This window comes from Typopeltis vanoorti, chromosome 5, assembly GCF_054136105.1.
Source record: "Typopeltis vanoorti isolate ZY-2024b chromosome 5, IOZ_Tvanoo_1.0, whole genome shotgun sequence".
Classification (NCBI taxonomy): Eukaryota; Metazoa; Arthropoda; class Arachnida; order Uropygi; family Thelyphonidae; genus Typopeltis; species Typopeltis vanoorti.
The window spans coordinates 139,256,213-139,276,740 of NC_143553.1; the positions used below are offsets into that span (position 1 = coordinate 139,256,213).

Sequence of the window (20,528 nt, forward strand, 5' to 3'; positions counted from 1 at the left end):
CAGCCATTTAGGCACGATTTTTACTGAAGATGGTAGATTAAATATAGAAATAGACAACAGAATTAGCAAAGCAGGTATGGTGGGAAGTCAGTTGAATAAATTCATATGGAATAAGAGAGAAATTAGTCAGAACACTAAATTAGCTGTATACAAGACAGTGTTCAAACCAGTTTTAACTTATGGATCTGAGAGCTGGGTCAGAAGTAAAACACTTGACCAAAGACTAGAGACCGCAGATATGTGAGTCATGAGAAAGATTATAGGCGTGAACAGATGGCATCAATGGCAATATCATATTAAAAACGAGGATATTAGGAAAGAACTTGACATTGTTAGCATCCAGGAATGGGTTAGCAGAGCTAATCACAGGTGGTATGGTCACTTAAACAGAATGGGCGAGGAAAGATTAGCAAAACAAGTGTTCTCTGCCAGGTTGGCAGCAAAACGACCCAGAGGAAGACCAAGATATAGGTGGATTGATACGGTACAAAGTGCCTTAGACTATAGAAATATAAGATCTGATAATGTTGGAGTCTTGACAAGTAACAGACTGATTTGGAGGAAAATTGTAGATAGGAAATTAATAATGATGTAATTTTTTTCATGTAGTACTATCATATCCTGTACACCCCTTGAGGGTACATAGCAGGAATTTGATGATGATAATGATGATGATGATGTATATATACATGTAAGGAAATAATAAAATCTTTCCATTTTGAAAAGTATATATATTTTCCTCCTTCAGTTTTTTTTTGAGTACATAAAAATATGAAGTAAAAGAAGTTGCTCTATTACAGTTAATCCTATTACATTTAATAATAATAATTAATAAATAAATCTATTACATAATAAATTTAGTTTAATCCATTATCCAAGTGTGAGCAAACAAAGTTTGCACCTGAAAGTATCTTCAGGACTGGGTTAAGGTGGTACACACCAGGGCAACTCGTTGCAAAGGTGGAGCAAGCTACCAACACTCCTATCCTAGTATCTCCTATAATGCAAAACACATCTCCTTGCGGATATGTCTATTGTTATGCATTAAGGGAAGGGCCACTACCCAGACCGGTTTCGACCTTTATTGAGGTCTCTTCAGTGGGAGCCAGGCCCAAGTCGAGATATCAGGCAGAAGCATTTGCAGGTCATCTCCACCTATAGGAATTGCCAATTGGTGTGCCACCCTTTTTTAATAAATTATTACTCTGGATTTAGAGAAAGATGTTGAAAGTTTATTTTCCACTTGGTTAGAGTATAATAAATTTAGTTTAATCCTTTATCCAAGTGTGAGCAAACAAAGTTTGCACTATCTTCATAAACTTTCAACAAATCTATTACAGTTAATAGAAAAAATTAAAAAATATAAACATAAATGAATGGAACACGTTCAAAGAATGAAAACAGAAAGATTACCAAAACAAGCCTTAAAATACAAGAATTAGGAAAAAGAAAACCAGGACATCCTCTTAAATGATTCAACGATGACTTCTAAGGCCGGAATAGGCCATGCTAGGCCTAAATCCTTGATATGTATGATGATGATGACAGTTAATCCATTAATGGTGCTACAGTCACTGGGAAGAAACTTATGGTAGAATGGATAATTATATGATAAAGGACAGAATGCTGCTTGTGCTTTGATCCATAAATAAATCCTTTTTTTGAGAGAGAGAGAATGAGAGATTATTTTTTATTAAATTATTATGGTTGATTTTAATTATGGCAGTATAGATTGGAATGAAGAGATAGCATTTGGGAATAAGGAAAATGAATTTCTCGAGGTCTTGAGAGAATAACTATCTCAGGCAGCAGGTAAAGCTGAGCATGCAAGGATTTAGAGTTTCAGATCTGATCATTTCATCAAAGGATGTAATTGTGAGTGGGGTTTTCACACTTTTCTTCAGCTGGTGAGAGTGATCATGAAGTGATCACCTGGGTTGTGGCCAGCCATATGCAGACTTTTGTGATGAAAGGATAAATATAGGATATAGGGATGGTGATTATGACAAGCTTAGGAGACAACTCGGAGCTATAGCATGGAATGAGGAGTTGAGCGGTAAGGAAATAAATGCTGCTTAGGAGATGAAGAAAAACATAACAGCATCAATGTGTGAATGTATTCCAAAGGCCCAAAGGCTGAATAAGGTGGGTGTAAAATGGATGAATGAGGAGATTAAGCATGAAATTTGGAAGAAGAAGGTTCTTTAGAGGCAGTACAAGATGAATAATGTTAATAATCAGTTACATGAAGAGTATAAAGAACAAGCCAGGATGGTGACCAGGGGCGAATGCTGGTCTTGAAATTCACGCTTGCTCTTGTTATCATTCAGGTAGTGAGAGGTGTGATTGAAGTCTGATTAGCGGAATAATGAATTACTGACCATTTAAAACTATAAATTTAGAAATTTATGTACATTTAATCATACAAATACAACATTTATTTTACAAATGATATATTATCTTTTTCAATTTACCTACTTGAATACAAATTCTACCCTATGGTTCTTCTTTATGAACTGGTCAATAACATCGTCATAAAAAGTTGGTTATAACTTAATTTTCCCAAGCAACACGCACACTTGTAAAGGCTGGCTGAAACTCACTGGCTAGAGCTACTTTCACTGCATATGGCCTGTGTTTAAGACGATATGAAGGGAGCAGAAATGGCTATGCATGTGCATGAAATCACAGTGGTGTAGCGAGGACCTGGAAGCTCCTACAACCGAGCAAGCCAAGGTAGCTTTAACTAGACGAGCAAGCATTGGCCTTCGATACACAACGCAAAGCTCAATTATTGCCACGCAAGCTTAAGACGTCTTCTGTCTTCAAAAATAAAAGCCTAAATGGAATGCTTATAAATCCATGCATTTATTAACAAATAAATATTACTTCTTTCTCAGGTAATGAGCTTGTGCAGCAAGCACACAGCAAGCATGGAGAATTTGCCCCTGATGGTGACTCATTTAGTAAGGAAAACAAAAGTGCAGCATGAGCAGAAATTGGCAAATGAAGTGAAGCCCTACAGAGTTTGTTTAGATATGTAGCAAGTAGAAGGAAAAATGATCATGATAAAATGATGTTAATGAATGAAAATGATAGAATGGTAACTGCTGCAAGACATTGTTGAGGTATTCAGTGACCAATTTATAAGGGTGTTTCATCCTAATCAGGGTGGAATCATGAGGAACTTAAGTGTAGAGGACATAGGAGAGGATGGCTTAATTGTGAGTGAGCAGGAGGTATTTGAGGAAATAAATAACCTGGATGTCATTAAGACAATAGGATTTGATGACATGTCACCATGCATTTTAAGGGAATGTTCCAAGGAATTGGCAGCAACATTGGTTATTAATAATATAACTTTTTAATAAGAATCTTATAACAGTACAGGTTCCAAGGGAGTGGATGGAGGGTAAAATTGTTCCATTGCATAAAAGTGGTGATAAGTCTGTAGCTTCAAATTATAGACCAATCCGTATATCTGGAGTTGTAGTGAATGGAGAAATTCATGAGAAGTAGGATACAGAAATTGGTTGATAACAGTAGTATTCTCTGTGGTTATTAGCATGGATTTGTTAAAAGGAGATCATGTTCTACTAACCTACTTATGTACTATAATGAGGTGACAAATACCTTGGACAGGGGAGATGCAATACAGTGGTGTACTTGGATTTTGCAAAAGCTTTTGATAGACTGCCACATGACAAACTGTTAAATAAACTGAAACAGATGGGATTGGATAACAAACTTCTGAGTTGAATCAGTGACTAACTGTCAGATAGGTACAGAAAGTTGTATATGGGGGTGCAATATCCCAAAAGAGGAAGCTCTTTCAGGATACTGCAAAACTGACTCCCTGTTGTACACCACTAGTGGTGTACTGCAGGGATCAGTTTGGGGACTATTGTTGTCCAATTTATATGTTAATAATATTGGGATGAGTTTAACATTGATTGGGACATTAGTGAAAAAGGCAGTTATGTCAAAGCTGACTAATAAATTTTTGTCATTGAGTGTGATGTTTCTAATCTTTATGAAGTGTTGTGTATTTTTTATGTAGGAGGAGGAGGAATGACCTACCAACTCCTTTAGTTTTCTGCTAATTTTTTGGCTAAGTGATAATTCGGGCTGTTGATCAGCTTTGACATAACTGCCCTTTTCACTAATGTCCCGATCAATTATACTATTCTTCTCTTACAAAACATATTTCTGCCTGATATCACAGCCCTCTTTGCCCATGTACTCTGCTCCAGGTATTTCATGTGGCAAAATAATTTTACCTACAAAAAAGAAGGTACAGCCATGGGCTCACCACTTTCCCCCAATAGCTAATTTTTTCATGGAAGACTTTGAGCAATGAGCTCTAGATTCGGGCAGCCTAAAATCCAAAGTCTGGCTCAGGTATGTTGATGATATTAGCCATTTGGCCGTTGATGATATTTTCACCATTTGGCCTCACAGTATTATGTATATTATGTATCTTCCTTGTCCAAGTTTATATATATATATATATATATATATATATGAAAAACCTTTAATGACTAATACCAAGAGATAAAAAGATGACAAGATATATTTATAAAGTATGAGTTCCAAACAAACGTATACTACGCGCTGTCGCGAGTGCGCCAGTACTAAACAGAAGTAACGTGTGCATCAGAGAGATTGTAACTCAGGCTGTTGTTGATATGAGAGGAATCTAGAGAAATTTCTCTGGATTCGACAATCTTTCTTTCGAGTTCATCGTAGCACACATGGATGTTAGACATTTGAGTCCAGTTTACAATGTGTTGGCGGCCTTCGTCTGAGTTAGCTGAAAAGAGAACGTGGCTAGAGAGAGTGCTAGCTCTAATCCTGTTATAGGAGATATCTCTACAGTGTTCATCCAAACGTAGAAGGATGGATTTGGCAGTCTGCCCATAGTATGAATGAACACCGTAGAGATATCTCCTATAACAGGAGTAGAGCTAGTGCTCTCTCTAGCCACGTTCTCTTTTCAGCTAACTCAGACGAAGGCCGCCAACACATTATAAACTGGACTCAAATGTCTAACATCCATGTGTGCTACGATGAACTCGAAAGAAAGATTGTCGAATCCAGGGAAATTTCTCTAGATTCCTCTCATATCAACAACAGCCTGAGTTACATTCTCTCAGATGCACACGTTGCTTCTGTTCAGTACTGGCACACTTGTGACAGCGCGTAGTATACGTTTGTTTGGAACTCATACTCGCATTTGTTTTTCAAACACGCTACTGTCTTTTTATACTTGTTCTGTTATTACAATTTTAAGTCTCTGTAATTTTTTATATATTTCTTTGATTGTGATACCTGAGGATGTTGATCTATTCAACGAAACTAGTAAACTAGTAGTATCTTTATAAATATATCTTGTCATCTTTTTATCTCTTGGTATTAGTCATTAAAGGTTTTTCATAATATTCCAACCGAGTAAAAATGAATTCTGAAAAAAAAAATATATATATACAAGTGTGTGCTGAAAAGTTGTGATATCACCATGAAGGGATTGAGGTAGAATTATGTAACTTACACATTATTCTACATATTCCCCAATGCTGCTGCATCATTTGCAATCGTTTGAAAAAAAAGTCTTTCCTTATTGCACAAACCAGTCCTCAGCTGCAGATATGATTCCATCATCTCTGGTAAATTTTATTCCTTTCAAGTGTCTCTTTAAATTTGAGAATAGGAAATAGGCAGATGAGGCCAGGTCTGGTGAATAGGGTGGGTGAGGCAGACATGGAAAGCCCAAGTTGTGTATTGTATTGGCTGTTGTGTTTCATGAGTGGTGTGAGCAGGTGCATTGTCCTGCAAAAGTAATATGCCTCTGCTCACTTTCTCGTAGCATTTTTCCTTCAGAGCTGTTGAATAAACTTCTGCTTTAACAGTTTCACCTTTTTTGAGCTACTTGGTAAGGATTACACCATCCATATGCTGGTCTGGTTGGCCGAGCGATTTGCTTATCTGCTCTCCAGCCAAAAGACTGTGGGTTCGAATCTCACTGTGGGCATGCTGTTTGTGATTGTCTGTGAAAATACTAGTGGTGATGATTGGCACTAGATGGCATTAGTATAGATAATGATGGTGGTGGTGGTTTTATTGAGATGGAGAGTTGTAGAGTGGGTGCCCTCCCTCAATGAGTCTTTGGACTCCTTGGTAATAATAATAATAATAGTAATATCCCAAAAGGCAATGACAAGAACCTTCCCTGCTGACTTTTTTTGGAACTTCTTTGGCCATGGAGAACCTTTGTGTCCCAGCTCCACTGACTGTTGTTTGGTCTCTGGGTCATAGTGATGAAGCCATGTTTCATCAACAGTCACAATATGAGCCAACAAAATTTGCACCTGAAATTACCCCAAATCCCTTGAGATGACATTCACACATTCTCTTTTTCTTTTAAGGTTACACGGTGATCAGCATTCATATTTCTGAATTTAGGGACACAAAACACACCTGTTGAAATGATTATTTTACTTATTATTAATAAAATAACATTTGACGTTTCGACCCCTGTATTAAGGTCATCATCAGAAGGATATATGTGTAGGTAACCAAGCTACATGCTCTTGTACTCTGTACTGGTAAATTAAATCTATGCCGTTAATTAATCTTTTTCTTAGCCTGATCTCTAGCGATAATTAAATAAAATAAAATAAAATAAAAGTTGAAAAAAAAAATATATATATATATATATATAAATTATAATTAATGAATAAAATAAATAAAAAACTACAATAAACTCTGCTAAATTCCTCATGTACTACGATTCTTCTGGATTTGTACAGTTGAGATTGTTTATATATGATTTTCTTCAGGACTTGTACAGTTTAAATTGCTATGGAATGTTAAGGAAAAAAAAAAAAAAAAACACTTCTTGTATTGGGATTTTACTCTGGCTTGTTCTGGTTGCTATAAAGGTTGCAGATGCATCCTCCACATTCTCGGAATGGTTAGGCCATCATTTTTATTCAGATTTGGGTTATGTTTGAGCATTTCACATGCTTCTTTGAATTTCCTCTCCAACCAGGTTTTGGTGCAGTGTAGAGACTTGGTATTTTTCCAATCAATTCTGTGGTATGTTTAGAGTGCGTGGTCAGAAAGGCCGGTTTTTCCAAAATGGAGGTATTTAATGTGTCGTTTGTGTTCGTCCTTCCTAATCGGAATGGTTCGCCCTGTTTCCCCTATGTATGGTAGGTTACATGTGCATTGTATTTTGTATATTCCTAGGTGGGCTAGGCACATAGGGGAAACAGGGTGAACCATCCCAATTAGGAAGGATGAACACAAACGACACATTAAATACCTCCATTTTGGAAAAACCGGCCTCAGAAAAAAGCCCACCAGACTCTACAAGTAGCATCTTCTCAATCTTTCCTCATACTCAACATGCCAGAGGTTAGAAACTACCTTCGTCAGTCATCTCTAGACCCTCTCCAACATCTCTTCATCCTTCTGAAAACCAAGTGACCAAATATGTGTGGTCACTTGGTATTCAGTTAGGCCACACAATAGTCCATGTGTGGCCTAATCAAAGCCTTATACAATGGAACAAGAATCTCCCTACTTCTACAAGCCAGTGTCCTCCGCATCATTCCCAGAAGCCTTTGTGTTGTCTTCACAAATTTGGCTATGTATCCCCTAAATTTCAGATCCTTATCCGCTATCACCCCCCAGATCTCTTATTTCCTCCACCTCCGACAATATATCCCCACCATGCATAAATTCTGCATCCCATCTATGTTTTCCAAATTTTAAAACCTTGCATTTTGCACCATTGAACTCACATCCCCATTTCCATGCCAAATCACTCAATTTATTCAAGTTTTCCTGCAAGGTCACAACATCCTCACTACTCTTCATGGTTCATCCCAACTTTTCATCATCTGCAAACAACTGAATATCTCCATCCAAATCTTCACCAGTATCATTAATATATGTTAAATAGCAATGGCCCTAAAACAGACCCCTGAGGCACACCACTAGTAACTTTCCTTTTCCTGGATATCGCTCCACCATACACAACTTGTTGATACCCATCAGATAGCCAGTCTCCAATCCAATGCACCTATCTAATATCTAACCCCATCCGCTCTAGTTTGACTATCAACTTATCATGTGGTAATCTATCAAAAGCCTTTGCAAAATCAAAGTATATTACTGTGTATCCTTCTCCTCTGTCCATGGAAGCAGTCACCTAATTGAACATGATCTCCCTTTAACAAATCCATGCTGTCCATCAAAGATAATACCATTGTTGTCAAACCAATTCTGGATACTAGTTCTCACAAGCTTCTCCAACAACAACTGACACACACAGATAGACCTATAGTTTGATGCTTGAGTTCTATCACCTTTATGATATGAAGTGGCACAATTTTACCCTCCTTCCACTCCTTAGGCACTTGACCGAGTGCAAGACTCATATTAAAAAAATATGTCAAGGCCAGCATCAACTCCCTGGCACATTCCTTCAGAATACATAGTGATATATTATCAAGTCCCACAGCCTTATTTACATCTAGTTTGCTCAACTCCCCATACACCTCTTGCTCACTTACAGTCAGTCTCTCCTCCCCATCATCATCTGCTCTCAATCTCTCCATGAAGTCACATTCACAAGATTGAAAGACCTTTATGAACTGCTCATTAAGTATCTCCACCACACCAAATCAAATATACGGAGGCTGTTCAATAAGTTATAAGACTATATTTATACAGAAAACAGATTACCTTTAATCGTCATCATTTACATGGTCTTTTTCAAAGTAACTACCGTGAGATGCAATGCATTTGTCCCAATGTTGCATCCACTTCTTAAACACATGTGAAAGTCCATTTTTTGAGAGTTCTTTCAAAACCACCTCCGCAGCTTTTACACTTGCTTTGTTGCTTTTGAAATGGCGGCCTCTTAGTGGTTTCTTGAGGTGAGAAAACAGCCAGAAATCGCATGGTGCGAGATCAGGACTGTATGGAAGGTGTGGTAGGATATCTATGTTGTTCTGCAAAACGTCCACTACACCACCAGCAATATGTGGCCTTGCATTATCGTGGTGCAATAAGAAGCCATTCTTTAGCAATGTACGCATCCTTTTGACGTGCTGTACCATTGTCCATAAAACATCCGCATAGTATGAGCCATTTACATTATTCCCGGGTTTACAGCGTGTTGGTAAACAATGCCTTTGTAGTCAAAAAACATTATGGTCGTAACTTTACCAGCCGATTTTACAGTTTTTGCTTTCTTGGGGGTAGGTGAAGACGATGCTTCCATTCACTGCTTTGTTGTTTCATTGTAGGATCATAGTGATACAACCAAGCTTCATCTGCTGTAATGATGCGTTTTAAGAAGTTGTCGCCTTCTTGTTCCAGTCTTTCTTTCCATTCTGTGCACACATCCACTCGATGCTGCATTTGCTCCGCTGTCGAGAGTTTGGGAATCCATCGGGTGCAAACACGTTTCAGTCCCAAATGTTCAGCCATGATTGAGTGAACACTTCCCACAGAAATATTCAGGATAACATGCAGCTGGAGTACTGTAATGCAGTGATCCTCCTTGATGAAATTGCTGCTGTGTTGATCATTGTCTCTGTGATGGACGTTGAAGGTCTTCCCTCACATTGAAGGTCTTCCCTTACGTTCAAGATCTTCCACATTTTGCCTTCCTTCCTTCAAAGTTTTATGCTAGCGAAAAACACTTGCCCTCGACATTGCTTCATCGTGGAAAGCTTCACGTATCATGTTAAAAGTGTCTGATGCTGGTTTTTGCAAATGCACACAAAATTTAATCGCATAACGCTGTTCCAAGGACGCTTCCATTTCGACGACTGGTCGTGGCTCGTTGGCACGCCGAAACAAGCTTGCGTTTAGTCACGTGACACTCTGACACATCAGCCCATATACATCATCCATCAACCTCTTTTGTTAATACAGACAGCAACATTTCTTTATTCCACAGAAATTAATATTATTAATTTCTGTTATCAGAAAAGAGTTATCAATAATAGAGGACTTTAATTATTTGAACATTGATTGGGTAGCTATGAAATCATGAGAAGAATGAAACTGAATTTATTGAGCTGTTGTGAGACAAATTCCTCAGACAGCATGGAGTATGCTTGGTTCAGTACCATGGTATCAGTTGTTGAGTGAGCAGGATATCAACAGTGCATGAGAAGCACTGTCGATATATTAGAATGTGTCCCTAGAGTGTGAAGAATAAATAGATAGGAGTGAAATTATGTGTGTTCTAATTAAGCAAGAGATTATTAAAGAAAAGATGATGTGGAAGGAATTCTGTGTGCATAAGGATGATGTCAGTTATGATAATTATAAGCAGTAGGTCAGAAAAGTCACAAGTGTTGCACGGAAAGCTAAGTTTGAATATGAAAAGAAACTGGTGCTGCAAGTAAAAGAAAGAATGACTCTACTGAATGCAAATGACTGATGCAGAAAAGATTGTCGAACTAATGAATAACTGTTTTGCTAAAAGCTATCAACCTGGTGTGGAGGAGACTATTAAGAATCCCATGGACTACAAGAATGACCCATAAGAAGGTTTTAGATAATATAAAGACAGAATTCTCCTTGGAGGCAATGACTGCTAAACAGAAGTTGATGTACTTTGGACATATTATGTGAGCTGATGAATCATTGGAAAAGGCAGTTATGTTGGGGAAGATTGAGGGAATTAGAAGAAGAGGAAGACCACAAAAGAGTTGGATGGACAACATAAAAGAACTTACCAACTTGAACTTACAATTACTGAAATAAAGGAGCCTTTGTTCACTGGATTACCAAGAGTCAGAAATGATTGGATGGTGCATAACAACAACATCAACCTGCTATATGCAACATTGAACTCACCCCTTCCTCTTTTTGAAGAAACACATGTATGAGGAGGAAGTACTAGAGTTGTTGTACAAACTGAATATGAATTCTGCAATAGGAACTGATGGGATACAGCATGGATGCTAAAAGAGTGTTCAGCTGAACTGGCTGTCCCTTTGACTAGGCTATATAATTTGATAATATAGTCTCTCCTTTCCTGTCTCAGAACAGGAAAGATTTCATGAGTGGAAATAATGTATGGTAATCTTATTGCACAATGTTGTTGCAAAGACCGATATATCCAACTACTGACCAATCACACAGGCATTTAGCTTCTGCATTATGTGCATTCTATAAATATTTCCATGGCAAATGTTCATCTGAAATAGCATCAATAATTCCCCCACTCAGTACTAAGTCTGTTTTAACACATGCATCTGCCATCCAACATTCCTTCACATAACACCTTGAAACTCACAGAACGAGTTCATTTTCCTCCTCTCTCATCCCTGCTACTGCTGCTGTATTGTGGAACTGTCTTCCTCCCCCACCCCAATGTGTTTCCTAAGGAATACAATATACAAGCTTTTAAAACAATGTAAACAAGTTTCTCCTTTCCCATTCCACATCCATACATGGTGCTAATCTACTATAGGTTGATTAGCCAACCTCTCATGTATAGGCTCAACATAAAAAATAAAAAATAATAAATAAATAAAAACCAGTATCTCTGGAGTGGTGGTGAAATTTTGGAAAAGATGGTTGGGACTTGCATCCAGAAATGGGTTGACAAAGGATCTCTACTTTGCAATGAAAAGCATGAGTTTACTAAGGGAAGGTGATGTGTTAGCAACTTGCTCACATTCTATAATAATATTCTCACTGAGTTAGACAAGGGGAATACACCATGATACTTTTAGATTTTGCTAAGACTTTTGACATAATACAGCATGGAAGACAGTTACATAAATTGGAGAATATGAGATTGGTTTATAAAATATTAACGTGGATAAGAGGATGGCTGACTGACAAATATCAGAACAATATTATCAGCAAATGGTTGTATGTCACATGTCAAATCCTTCCCAATGTCATTATTATACAGATTGAATAACCAGGGACCAAGGACTGATCCTTGAGGCACACCACTGGTTATGCCAAGATAGGTACAGTAATCAGGAGTGCTGCTGATATTCAGTATTTGCAGAATGATTTGAATAGGCTGGAATGTGAGCATGTGAAAATTGATGTCAGTTCAACGTTTGTGGGATTATGCTAGAAGAAACTGATCAGACCTTGGAATTTTAGCACAGAAAAAATTGAAGTTCAAGGGCCAATGCTGAAATGAACTTTGAAATCGCAAGATAAGGAAGTCATTTTGCCTCTTTACAAGGCATTGATAAGACATCATTTTGACTACTGCACACAGGTCTGATCTCCTGATTTCCATGGTGATTCTGATATAGTTGAGAGAATGCAAAGGAGAGTGTCAAAAATGATATTAGGATTGTGGAGTACTGATTATCAATGCCTTGTAAAGAGGCAAAATGACTTCTTTATCTTGAGATTTCAAAGTTCATTTGACAGATATAGAATTTGTAGGTTGCAGATGCTAGTGAACAGGAAAAAGTGGGTGATGGGATTGAGACTTACAAACTTCTGAAAGGGTTATACTGAATTTCAATGGATGGAATTTTTCATTTTATTGAAATTGGGGAAAGGGCACAAGGACATCTTTAAAAGTTGAGAATGAATGCTGTCAAGAAGCAGGTGAGGGCTAGATTTTACTCTCATTGAGTGATGCGTGATTGAAATGGATTGCAGTTTGATGTGTGCAAGTAATGTGAATGAATTCAAGAACAGGATGACAGCTGGTGCAAATAGTATGGCCTCCGTTGTTAAGTTCCTGACTCCCTGGAGGTCTCTCTCAACAATAACAATAATAATAATAATAATAATATTAATAATAAATTCTGGAAACAATGTGGATGACACTCACTTGTAGAAGTAAGAAGATTAGAATTCCATTATAAGGCCTTAATTAAATTAAATTGATTAAATTCATGCTGTGCATGAATTTAATCACCTTGTTTCCAAAAGGATGAAGAAATATTGGAAAGGATCCATAGCAAGTTAATTCAGGTGGGTTCTGGTCTCTGGAATGTTGAATATGAGGAAAGGTTGAAAAGATGCAATTTACAGAGTCTAGTTAGGAGGAGGAGGAAAGATATGATAGGGATGTATAAGTTGCTATGGAGTTCTTATCAGATTGATATTGAAGTGGTTTTCACAGAATGAGAGAACAAGAGGTCATCCCTAGAAGCTCTATAAGGAGGATATGAGCAAAAAAGTGAGAAGAAGTTTTTTTTTTGCATAGAGGGTAGTGAATGATTGCATAAGAGTGTGGTATCTGCATGGAATGTGAATGTATTTAAGGCATAGTATGGCAAACTGTGCGTATGATAGAGAGACCTCTCATTTTAGTCTTTGACTCCAGGGAGATCATCAACTAATAAGATAATGATAATAATAATAAACAGACATTCTGTCTTCTCAGGTTTCCTGCTTATTCAAATCCTCTTGAAGAGCCATAACACTGGTGCCATTATTAATATTCTTCCCTAGTATCATATCATGTGATGTGATGTGATGTGCCAGCCTGGTTGGATGAGTGGTTAGTGCACCTGGTCTCCAACCAACAGGCTGCATGTTTGAATCCCCACTGTGGGCATTAATCTTTGTGGTTGTCTTCAGATGTGAGATGAAGGTCATTGGCAAGTGTGAGACTACCATTCTACTTGTTGTAGGCCTGAAGTTGCTTGAAAAAGTTCCATGTTTGGTACTGTACACCCACAGATGCGAGACCCTTTGACACTTCTGCGCATGTCAAAAGAAGGAGCATCCATTCTAATAATAGGGTAATCAATCCGTTTTTTGGGATGAGTTGTTTATTATTGCACGTTGGAAAATTAACTTTTCTTTTATGAGCTTTGTAGTTTTTAAAGTGGTAACTATTTTGCTTGTATAACAGTTGGAAAATTTTACGTATAAAGCACGTGATTTCACGTGTTGGAGACCAATTTGTACATCCTTTATTTCTTTTTGCCCCTTCAGCATGATTTGACTCTTTTTGGCAGGTTGCTAGACTAGGCTCTCGGATCTGTGGTCAGACAGTATCTAGGGCAGGGTTTCCAGACTATGTAAAAAACAAATGAAAAATACAATCTATATATATATATATATATATATATATATATATATATATTTAAAAAATTTTAATAACTATATATATATATAAAATTTATAAAAATAGAAAAAATATATTTACTAAAATAAAAAGCCAAAAGGCTTCATTTTGGCAATGCAGAATTATATAAATCAAGTGGATATTAAATCCAGCATTATTTCAAAGCTGAATGTAGAAACTATGAAAGTTTCATAAAGAAATTGATCGGCATCGCCGAAATGAAGCCTTTTGGCTCTTTATTTTAGTAAATACTTTACGCACCAACTTAGAGTTCGTTTACGAAAAATACACTTCTCCAACACTATGAATTTCTTAGTACTGAATGAGAGTTTTTGCTCTCTTAAGGTTTCTGCCTGGTCTCTGAAGAGAACCAACCAGTTCTAAACAGCTGTCAAGCCATTGAAACCTTATCAAAATGGACCAATAAAAGGCAAATATATAGATGCTTAGGCAGCGCCTATATCTTCTATATGGTCTGTACTAGGGCAACTCATAAATGCTGGTGAGTGTATTTCTGTAAGCTGTCTGGTCAACTTCTTTATGAAACTTTCATAGTTTCTACATTCAGCTTTGAAATAATGCTGGATTTAATATCCGCTTGATTTATATAATAGAAAAAAATATCCCTATGCTACCCATAGCACAAAATGTATTATGGGCAGTATACACAAAATTAAATAACCTTTTGAGGATGAGAGCAACATAAAAAAAAATAATAATAAATCTTCCTGCAATTCAGTAACAGTATCTCTGACACTTAAAGGTTTAAGAGCAATGATACCTACTAGTACTGAGTCTTGTGGAATCACAACATAATCTTTTTATTGAGAATGACAGTCGTGAAATTTTAACCTATTTATCCCAGTCTCACACCTATCACCCTCAAAAAAATTGCATATATTGCTTTATTGTATCTCTACTTTGAGATGCATAATTCTTCTGCTTTCAATGCCAAGACTGAATAAGATTGAATTGTTTTAGCCCATTAATTACATTAAATATTTATGTGAATCCCATAATTTAAGGTTAAAAACCTATTTACATTTTGTTCCATGGGTGGGCTAGAAAATTATTATTATTATTATTATTCAGGCCTCCAAGGAGTCAAAAGACTCATCGAGGGAGGTCCTTCCTAAGACATAAAGTCTGTCAAGACTCATCGAGGGGAGGTCCCCCCCTGAGAAACACAAAGTCTATCATACCACTCTTTAAACTCACTGACCGTTCTCGCTCCCACCACTCCATCAGGCAATGCATTCCACGGCTCAACCACCCTCCACACAAAGAAACCACTCCTTACCCTCTTGCTCACAGTTTCCTTTCGTAACTTCCAGGGATGGCCTCTTGTCATCACTCCTTCCCGCTGATCAACCAAGCAAAAGAACTCCCCAGTATCAACCCTGTAACCACCTCTCAACAGTTTAAAAGTCTCAATCATATCACCTCTCCTTCTTCTATCCACCAAACTCTGCAGTCCACATTCTCTCAGCCGATCCTCATAACTATCCTTGTACAGTCCTGAAACCATCTTTGTCATCCGTCTTTGTATCCTTTCCACAGTTAATTTATCCCCTTCAAATCCTGGGGACCAAATCTGAGAACAATAGTCCAAGTGTGGGCTGATCAGAGACTTATACAACGGAATGATAACCCTCTTATCTCTGCAGATCAGTGTCCTTCTCATAATAGCAGCAATCCTCTGTGTTACCTTCACCACCTTTGCAATATGTCCCCTAAACTTCAGGTTTCTATCAATCATCAACCCCAGATCTCTTGTCTCCCCTACTTCCTCCAGTATAACTCCTCCCATAGAGTATGCAGCATCCCATCGATGTTTCCCAAACCTCAAGACCTTACATTTTGCTGCATTAAACTGACATCCCCATTCATTTGCCCATCTATCTAGTTTATTTAAATCCTCTTGCAGGGCTACCACATCTGCACTATTACTAATAATCCTTCCCAGCTTCGCATCATCCGCAAACAACTGAATATCCTCCTGCAATCCACTCACTATGTCATTGATATAAAGGTTAAACAATATAGGTCCTAGTACTGAGCCCTGTGGGACCCCACTTGTAACCCTCTGCCTCCTGGAAACTGCTCCACCATACACAACTCTCTGATACCTATCAGACAGCCAATCCTGAATCCAGTTGACCAATCTGACATCCAGACCCATGTGCTGCAACTTAAATATCAGCTTATCATGTGGCTCCCTGTCAAATGCCTTTGCCAAGTCTAAAAAAATTGCAGTATATGCCTTTCCCTCATCTAATGTTCTTGTAACTTTATTATAAAAGGCTAGCATATTGCTAAAACAAGAGCATCCTTTCACAAATCCATGTTGATTCTCACAGATAACATTACCCTCATCTGCCCAATGCTGTATACGGTCCCTCACTACTTTCCCCAAGATCTTAACAACTACTGATGACACACAGACTGGCCTATAATTAGACACTTCCAGTCTGTTACCACCCTTATGCAATGGCACTATCTTACCTTCCTTCCATTCCCTGGGCACCTTTGCTAAAGCCAGACTTTCATTGAAAAGCCACGTTAAAGGTACTGTCAATTCCCTAGCACATTCTCTCAAAACTCGTGGCGAAATACCATCCAGTCCCACAGCTTTACTGACATCCAGAGTACTCAGTATCCGAAACACACACTCCTCCTGTACCTCCAGACCTCTAACCAGTCCTATCCCTCTAGCATTAAAACTGACTCCTCTAGGATGAAATACTCCAATAAAGTGTTCATTGAACAATTCCACTATGTCCTCTGCATCAGTCACTCTATTCCCATTTTTATCCCACAATATCATTCTTCCACAGTCATTTCTCCTCCTACTGGCCACATAGCTAAAAAATTCCCTAGGATTTTCTTTGGATCTTAGGGCCAATCTCCTCTCATATTCCAGTTTCGCTTTCCTTACCACACTAGTCACTCTTCTGGCCTGTGTCTTATATTCCTCATGCATCTCTTCACCTGTCTCCTTATATCTCTTCCATAGCCTCTTTTTTGCATGCAATTCCTGTTTAATATTGTTTGTCATCCACTTTACTCCAAATTGCGTCCTCTTCTTCACTCGTGGTATACAACTTACCATTGCTGATAACAAATATTCTTTCACAATTTCCCACGCTCTGGTGATATCCCGGCCTTCCAATTCCTCCCTCCATGAAACTTCCCAAAGTTGACGTCTAAGACTATTATAATCACCTGCCTTATAATTCCACATAAGTTCCCGTCTCTTTGATACTCCTGCATGTCTATTCATTTTCCAAGTCAACACCATATGGTCACTCTCTCCAACTGGTGGGAGAGACGTCAACTCAGTTATTATCAACTCTTCTGATGCTATAACCAAATCCAAAACTTTTGAACCTCTTGTTCCTTCTGTTACATGTTGCCTAAGACATTTGTCCCTCAAGGATTCTAGAAATTCCATTCCCCTATTGCTACATGCATCTTCCTCTCTCCAATTTATACTACTGAAGTTAAAATCTCCCATAACAATCATTCTTCTTGCACTTGCCAAACTTAGCTGTCTAAACATCTCCTGGTCCCCATCTTCTGTGCTCCTGGGTCTGTAGCAACACCCCACTAAATATCCTGTCTTGCCTACCTCTACCTCACACCATACGCTCTCAAAATCATTTGTCTCACTTCCTTCCAAATTCTCCACTCTTAGAGGACATAGGTCATCACTTATCATAAGCAGCACCCCACCACCACGCTTTCCCCTCCTATCCTGACGAAAAATGCTATACCCAGCGACTTCTATTCCTGTTGTTATATCCCCTTCTGTCAACCACGTCTCAGTGATCTCAATAATTTTTTTCCAGGCTGATGCTATCTGCACCATCACTTCCTCTCCCTTATTCCGGATACTCCTGGCATTAGTATAAAGCATATAAATGCCATTGTTTCTATACCCAGCATTATCCTTTCTAGACTCCACTGGGCTCAGTGTTACCTGACATTGTCTCCCTTCTCCCAAGTATCCATTCCCACAAGAGGCCACCCCTGCTATCATCCTCCCTGGGACACACTGACTCATTCAGAACTGCAATCTCTCCAGATGCCTACGTCCTTCCTCATTCAAATGTAAACGGTCTCTCGCATACAACTCCTTTCTTTCCTCAAACGCACTCCAAGCATCCACATATACCAGTCCTCTCTTGTCACACATTCTCGCTATTATGCCATTCAATATCACCGCTCTTCTGCTCAGCTCATCATTATCATACCTAGGCAAAGTTAAATCTGGTTTTAACTTGCTCTGCAGACCAAATAGGATTCTATTTCAAGTATCCTCAGGCCACTACCAAGCTTGTCAATGCACCCATATATAATGATGAAAGTTATCTACCATCAAAAGACTTTTACAAACATTCATGACATGTGCAGTATTGTGCACTTCAAAATTACTGAACCAAACTGTACAGAATGAATACAAGTATCTCTTTCTTCAAAGATATGTTTGTATGTACTTCATTGTATAATCATTGTTTGTTTGTTTACATTTTCTTCTTATAGTGAATTTACATCTCGGATGCGGGTATGTGGGCCTGTCCATCCTCCATGGCCTTCTCGAGGGACCATGAACCACAGTTTGAGTAATAGCGATGGTCCTAATGATGATAAGGCAGATGGAAGTTTGTCTGATACTGCTGTTGACTCAACAACAGATAAGAGGAGTGTAGCAGAACAGCACAGTGGGAATAGGCCATGGTCTGGTGGGAAGGTTACGCAGTTTGGTGGATTATCCAAACGAAGTAGCAGCACATCACAATTAAGTGTTTCAGGTATGTAGTCTACACATTTTTATCCTTTGCTGAATTTTTATCATCATTCTCAAAAAAGATAATCATGATATCATAATTAGTATTAAATAGGAGTAGCATTTCATTAGCAGCTGCTGAGCTGAAGGTGTCTTAGAATATTTCTCCAATTTTGGGTTTATTAACTACATCAGCATTAATATGGATAAAATACATCCCTCCTCATACACTTCATATTCATCATATATTTCAGTGTAATAACAATGGTGTTGCAATTTTAATATGCACTTCACATCCATGGTAACTTTGATGTGTATACGTGTCATCATGGCCAGTTGAGTGGTTAATGCAGCCTTACGTTTTTAGTTCAGAAAGTACTTTATTGCTGATAATGACACCAAAAAATGTCCTCAGACCAATTACAGTTTCTATGTAGTCAATACCACAAAACGTTAACGTGAGTAATGATCAACACTTAAACCTTTCTATGTGTCATTCAGAATTATGTTTAATTATTGTCTTCTCATTCACTCTGCAGAAGCAGCTACTTGCAATTTTTCTAACAAATACAGCATTTAATTGGCTCATTATAAAAATATGCTATAAAAATAAATTGCATTGGGGAAGGAAGCAGAGTTCTGTCAGTGCTCTGTCAACAAGCGAAGTCTCTGATCAGCATCAGTTCTGGAACACCACCTCTACTGGTTACAATTAATAAGAAAGAAATTAACTCAATATAGTTATTCCGATTTTGTGACCACATGCTTATTAAAGAAAACTGTTTTTAAAACTAAACAAGTACTAAAAACAACACCCGACAAGTTTCGTTAGTCGTAAGACTAACATCCTCAAGGGTAAAGAGGACTAACAGTTTAAAGCACAAACTATAAGAAATTACGAAAAAACAAGTTCATTTGTTGGTATTAAGAACATCAAAAAGGTTCGTTAAAAAACTCCGTTAATGCATGTTAGCTGGAGACAATGCTATTTGTTGTCACGTTCTGTGGTTCATGCTCACTCTGTCCAAGGTCTGAAATTGGTAAATTTTTAATAAACAATGACCCAACTTGATTTTAAATCAAACCTTGGTTTTTGTTGCATTAAGTAGGAATTTTAATTATATTTGCTGCCTCTTTGAATTTTCTTGTGAAACAATTCTTATCTATATAGGACATGTTTGTTCTGTCCCAGAGTACATCATGACTGGTAGAGATTGTGTGCAATGACAATTCCGATTTATGTTCTCTCTTATTTTGTATGTCCTTTTGATGTTTGCTCATGCGGATTTCTCGTGATCTCCCCGTCTGGGTGATACCACATAGCAGATGCCACAGGAACAGTGAATATTATAAACCCCTGGTTTTTTCATTGGGTGATGTGGAGGTTTCGGAGGATGAAGAGATCTTGATATTTTTTCAAGTGGCAGGAAAGTCACTTTTATGTTGTATTTGTAGAGAAGTTTGTCTAAAAAAGTGACTTTCCTGCCACTAATTAACAGTGGATAATAATTGAATTTATTGTCCACTGGTCTGAAAATATACTCTGGATAAAATTGTTATAATTAGTTGGTGATGATGTACAAGATGAAACACAGAGAAAAATTTGACTACCTTAAAGATAATTTAAGAATTACGATTTAG

At 37.8% G+C, this 20,528-nt stretch overlaps 1 protein-coding gene across 1 annotated transcript in view; it reads left to right on the forward strand.

Moving 5' to 3' along the window:
- Nucleotides 1-20,528, forward strand: part of LOC150106868 (regulating synaptic membrane exocytosis protein 2-like) — an 828,152-nt gene that overhangs the window by 512,558 nt on the left and 295,066 nt on the right. The window contains exon 17 of the mRNA XM_090393494.1: nucleotides 18,644-18,806. Within this exon, the coding sequence (XP_090249620.1) occupies nucleotides 18,644-18,806 (163 nt within the window). The remainder of the gene's footprint in view (nucleotides 1-18,643; nucleotides 18,807-20,528) is intronic.